The following is a 6,112-nucleotide window of genomic DNA, read 5'->3' as shown; positions in this document are numbered from 1 at the left end:
AGGGACTGGGAGACAGTGTAGTGGTTAAAACAGATAGAGGGGCTGGGTCTTGAAGTGGCCCAGGGGCTTGAAGTGAGCGGCTTGTTGACATTTCTTACTCAAGGTTAAGGGTGGGGTTACCTGTCGGAGCAATGCTAGTGTAGCAAGGAAAGGGGGCGTGGCTGTGAGAAAGACCGGCGAACTGAGGGGCGGGGCAGCAAACAGGTATGGGAGTTGAGGGCTGTGATGATGTTGGATGACTGTAAACTTGAAGGTCTCGTTTGCGAATGAGCTGCGTGGATGGGCGGGTTTATATACAGGATCAGGTGCAGTGGGCAGGGACCGGTGGGCAGAGGGGCGGTGCTATGCTGAGAAGGAGGAACGGTGTTAGGTGACAGAACCAAGCAGCTCGCCTCTCTTGTCCCACACGCTCTCTCTAATTTAGTGCGTGGGCTAGAAGCGTAGTAGTGAGTCGGAGTGTTCTATAAAAGCTGCGACTCTGTTGTAGTCTCCGTGCGCGCATATTTACTGCTCGTCTCTTTTGCAATACCATTTTAATATTTGTTGGATAATTTCTCTGTAAGAAAGGGCTTGTCTATGGTTTTGACCGGATCCTCCAAGATGTCTCGTACCGAAGAGGTGCACCGTATAACGGAGAATGTTTATAAGGTAAGTCGCCGGCAGGTTGATAGTAGGAGCGAGCTCGTTCAAGTTGCTTAGTTCTACTGTAGTAGTATGACATTCTTATCTGTGTTTGAATTGTGTATTAAAGAGGATTTTCTTCTTTCCTTTTTAAAAAGGTGTTTTGTTTTATTTTTTGTGGGTTAGCCAAAAAATGTTTTGTTGAACATTAAACATTCCAAATCATAATAACCGCAAAAAATGAATGCCAGGATTAATTATAATACTGACACACAAATACTGATTCTAGTAGTATTTTAAGTAAATAAGTCCAGTGGATACCGCTACTATGAATACTGTGCTTGTTTGTAATTAATAAGTAGGATTATTAAATCTGAAACGAGCGGTTTGCCTCTCGCTACATAGCTTGTCCACAGCGGCCGGGACTGGACTGCTGAATCAACCCTTTGGATTAACCGATTGTACTGCTCAATCTAGATTCTTGCCATTTGTTGCTGCAAATTGTTAATCTTATTTTTAGCACAATTAATGAGATGTGCAATTCCTGTCATTTTATTGGATCTTAGTAATAAATAGGATTTCCGATTCACTCTTTTACAATTCCAGTCAGTAAATTAAGGCGCATTCCTAACAGTCATCTGTTTTATTTCTTTATTTAGTTCTATTGAATAATTTGTGCCCTCTAAGAACCAAGTAGACAAACGTTTTGACCGATGTCTTAATTAGTACATTATCCTAAACGTTCAGATACAGGTTTCTTATGGTTTTTACCTGTATTAAATGTATTCTAGATGATTAGGGAGAATGGGCGACATTCCTTTACTCTCTCTCTTCCCACCAAAGGTACAATTTACAAAACTGACCTTCAGCTTCGTTATATGGCATGTATCAATGGAGGCATTGCTCCTTCAACAACAGAACATGTTTAGGGAAATACCTTTGGATTATCAATGACGTCAGGTCATGAACGTTCTTTAAGTTTCTTTCTGTTGTGATGTTGATGTCATACCTTTCTTTTTATCTTCCTTCTAAATTTCCACTCCAGTTGTTCCCCAATTAAATGTAGTTTGTTTCGTGTGTGTGTGTTTCAGTTTTCTAGTTAGTTGGATAACTACAAATGTAGTGTGTGTGGTTTTTATTAAAAAAAAATATATACTGCAACAAGCAATCAGACATGTCAGATGGGGACTCTACTTTGTGACAGGTTCATTGTTAATCTTGACTAGCAGTAGATACAGTAGATGGTCTTCTGTATCATATCTGTCCCTTACAATTTCCCTAAGATTCCCACATCCAGTGCTTCAGCATCCCACCTTCTCCCTACTCGCAGCTATTGTAAACCCCGACTGTACATCTGACCTTGTGTGAACTGAAGAGCAGGAGAGATCTGAGTCAAAGCAGAAAGAATACAAATGAAAGGCTAGTGAACTACCTAACAGTGTGTGTGGAGCAGGACTGCATGTTTTCGCTGTACTGTAAAGACTTTTAGCAGATTATCTAAACCACCTGGTACTTCCCAGAATCGGAGACCATAGCAGCTTAGTGGAGGCTGTGTAACGTGGGACAGAGCGAGACTTGTGTGTCTTGTGTTTGAAGGGAATTGCTGTGCCGGTGGTGTAGTTGGTGTGATCGGATAGTCTTCCTTGCAGGGGGCATTGGGGGTCTAATCTGCACAGCTGAGTGATACAGTTTAGCGTGATTGGAGTACAGCAGGTCTGTTAACACCCTCCATTTCCATAACAAAGCCCTCCTTCACGGGCAGAAAATAAATCTCTGAAAGTCTGCCGAGCGCTCAGCCACAGCCTAACGAGCCAACTGGCTGATCTGTGTTGTACAGATGAACGGTTTTGAGCTGCAGATTTCTGCCTGCAGAACCGAATGGAAAAACAGTAGATCGATTGCAGGCATGCCAGTTATGGGGTTTTGTGTGGTTTGTACATTTGACTGTAAAGAGAGGGGTACAACTGCAAAAATACTGTGCAAAAATAGTGATCTCCTTTTAGAAAGAATATTAAAGAACAGAGGCATGGAGAAGAAAGGGCATGGAATGTCTTGCACATTTTATTTTTTTTTATTTCTGGTCCAATCTAAGATGCTGAAGACTTCTTGAAGGGATGTATTGTTAGTGATCTTCCAAGACGGTTCAGCGCAACACAAAGCTCCAGACACACCTCCTGCGACTCTGGTGTTGCTGTTGGTTGGCTGTGCTCCAGAGCAGTCCCTGGGGCAGGATGAGCTGTTTCATGTTCTGCAGCTTTTACAACTTCTATAGCCAGGCTGATATCTGCTTCCAGGTAGAAGCTTGCCAGAGCCCTATAACCCTGTGCCAGAACTGTAGAGAAAGAGACTCCAGGATTATTTAACCTATGTGCTGGGGGTGTCCATGTACCCTTTGAAGTCCTTCCTGTGCTGGTTCCACCTTGGTAGGAGGTGCAGTTATTAGATCTTCAAGGAGTTTGACTGCAATCATCTGTGTTCATTTGGAAGCGTATTTATTTTAGAATGGTGGGAAGGGAATGGCCTCATTTCTGGAAGAAGGTGCCAGACAGTAAGCAGACTATGGCACAGTTTTAAGATGCAGACTCATGCTACATCAATCCCTTGCCCAGAAGTTTCAGATGTTCCTGCTGTTTGGTTTGACTGACTCAGTGAGTGTGTCAGTGTGTGGGTGGGTGTTTCATAGTTGGAATAGAATGTACTGATTTATTTTTTTCTCCATTTGCCTACGACTTGTAGGAGAAGGTTGGCAATCATTTCACTGTTGCCCCCCCACTCCCCCACCCCCCACATAGAATCACTCAAGCTGTACTGCAAGAGAACCCTCAAGTGGGCAGCTGCCCTATTGAAAGCATGACCCTGAATCCATTCAAGCTCATTATGAATCTTCAATCCAAGGGGTACATTTTTCTCCTGTAGCATTTCAGAAGCATATATTCCCTCGACAGGAACTTTGAGCAAGCATGCTGTTCAAGTGTACACATGCACTGCAGTGGTTTATACATTGATGTATTTACTCTGTATATATGAGATAATCTCTTATCCAGTTGCTAAGACATTACCTCATTATTTACTACTTCCTGTCTGTAGTATTCTGGTGTGAGGTTATATTGAAAAGCTCATAATGATAATGGCAGTGCTGAATATATACCAGGAGTATAAGAGAAAGTGCTTTGAGATGTTCATTGGGACTGACAGAGTTTAACCCTATCTGCCACCCATCCAGTGAAAAACAGTCCCAGTCCGGTCAACAAATGTTTCTGCAAAAAAGTGTTTAAAATCGACACATTGTTGTATGTATGCATTTTGCTAATTCAGTTAGGTTTCTAACAAATAGAACTGCTGTGTACAAAAATCTATTCTTTTTGCTCAGGAGTTGCAACACCAAGAATAGAAACTGTTTGAACTCCACTATACTGGGAATGCTGTAAATAGAATACCTGTAACACTGAAGGAATTCTTCTCTGTTGCTATGGCTTTGGAGCAGTGTTTCCTAGAATAAACAGACAAGCGTTTCACACTCAGGGCTGGGTCTTTCTTTCTTCTAATAACAAGCTGTCTGAATCTGGGATGCCTGCCACTTCTCCTTTGTGATTACTTCACTTTTTTTTTGTTTGTTTGGCCCAAATAAAAGGGAGACCAACAGGGATGGTATCCTAGCAACATAAACCAGCAGTCCAGGCTGTGCCCTTGCAGAGTCGGTGTCAAAGTTCTGCAATGGGAGGGGCCAAGGACCTACAGTAATGAGTCTGGAATTAGGGGAGCTTTCTGACCTTCATGGCAAGTCTGTGTTTCTACACAGGAATGAAATGACATGCTCTACAAACTGCAGCTGAGAGATTTAGTGAGGTTTTGATTATACAGCTTTATCTAATATTATACTGTATGTGACTTTTTTTATTACAATGAAAAGCATTTAAAATAATTAACAGTAGATAAACACTCATAATGGGAGGAGTTTACCCCTTGTGTGTTTTGAATTGGACATGTTTGCAGTAAGTATTCTTAGTCAATGTTGCTGTATACACCCTGCCGGTGGGTACTAACTATATTATTAACAGGCTCAAGTTTCTAGTATCTCCGAACGCAGTGTTGTCAATTATCCACTTGGGGAAAGCACCACTAGAAGTAATGAGGTCTTCTGATGTGGGAGAGAGTGAGAGCACAAGTGACAAAGAAAGAGATGCAACAGAGGATCCAGAGGTAGCATGGGGGTCACATCTGACTGTCCTTTACTGTTATCTTAACCTTTTTTTGTACTAGTGGAGATGCTCACTTTTAAAATAAAATAAATAGGCAAATACACGTTCTGATCAGAACTTCTGTAGAATACGAATGCTCTGTTACATCATTGGAACACCAAGGAATTCCGAAAGCCTGCAGTCTGTCTGTGTGTGAATGAGAAGGAGAGCGAGTGGGTGGGTGGGAGAGTCCTCTCTCTCTCGCTGCTGGGGCAGGCAGCCTAGAGGCTGGAAGCAGGGAGATGCTTTGATGAGAATGCTATTGATTTCGATAGGTACCCTCTAATTATATCATCAAGCTGCTAGAGACTCCACCGTACAGCTTTAATTAAAGTGGAGGAGGCGGGTTTGCTGCTGTCACTGAGTGCTCCCACCTGCCCACCCCCACTCCACACACTTCTCTGTAATTACACTGCAGCCCCCAGACTCTGATTCACGGAACTTTACTGTAGTGGGTTCACAAAGGGATGTGAACATACACTGAATTAGCATGATCTGTCGATTTTTCTTAAAGAAAATCTAGAAGTCTATAGTACCTGCATGAACTGACAAGCACCCCAGTCATTTATACATCAGGTTTTTAGAAATGTTACACAGAAGGGCCAGCTGATCATTGTCCTTGATAGTACACTATTGTAACAAGTAATAAGTGGGATTCCCTGGAGAGAAAAGATATTGGAGAGGCTGAACCTGGAAGTAATATCTCACCTTGCACTAATTAACTGGGAAGTGGCGTGTAAATCTCTCTACGGAAAGGGACTAGACTGTTCTGGAGTCACATGGCTGTTTTGAAAAACACAATTTTTGGAAAATGTCAGTTAAAATTTCCCTAGGAGAAAATGCAGCTAGAATCCAAGGTAATAAGTCAATCTCAGCACTCCATTATTCCAGCTGAATAAATTATCCAAATGGATAAACAAGAACAGTGTTTTTTTTTTTTTTTTTTTTTTTTTGGTGGAGAAAAATAGAATTGCTGAGCTTTATGCCAACAAAGCGGTTTCTACAGATTTCTGGTTTGACCCAAATCCTGCGTTGGAGGGTGTGTAGCATTGCTTGTTTGTTGCCAGAACAGATGCAAACTGCTGTTGGGGGAAGAAAGCAGAATTTTAGTTTATTTTTATGCTTCTTGCTAATGCAGGGGGTGGGGCGGTATTGAATCAGGAGATTAACATAATTTATCAGCTTCATCATATAGTAATTAAAAGGAGTATTATTACTGTGTAGCATGTGTGTTAAGTAGTGTCTGTGCTCTC

The 6,112-nt window shown here is 41.9% G+C and overlaps 1 protein-coding gene across 7 annotated transcripts in view; it reads left to right on the top strand.

Moving 5' to 3' along the window:
* The first annotated feature begins 327 nt into the window (after positions 1 to 327).
* The window catches only part of LOC117424646 (brain-specific angiogenesis inhibitor 1-associated protein 2-like), a 49,531-nt gene continuing 43,746 nt past the window's right edge, over positions 328 to 6,112 (top strand). For 5 of the 7 annotated variants that reach the window (XM_058992374.1, XM_058992373.1, XM_034041235.3 and 2 more), the window contains exon 1: positions 328 to 648. In XM_058992374.1, the coding sequence (XP_058848357.1) occupies positions 577 to 648 (72 nt within the window). In that variant the 5' untranslated portion in view covers positions 328 to 576. The remainder of the gene's footprint in view (positions 649 to 6,112) is intronic. The other 2 variants (XM_058992372.1, XM_058992371.1) reach the window with 1 other exon arrangement.

The sequence above is a fragment of the Acipenser ruthenus genome, chromosome 19 (assembly GCF_902713425.1).
Source record: "Acipenser ruthenus chromosome 19, fAciRut3.2 maternal haplotype, whole genome shotgun sequence".
NCBI classification, from domain to species: domain Eukaryota; kingdom Metazoa; phylum Chordata; class Actinopteri; order Acipenseriformes; family Acipenseridae; genus Acipenser; species Acipenser ruthenus.
This window is presented reverse-complemented; position numbering and strand designations above follow the sequence as displayed.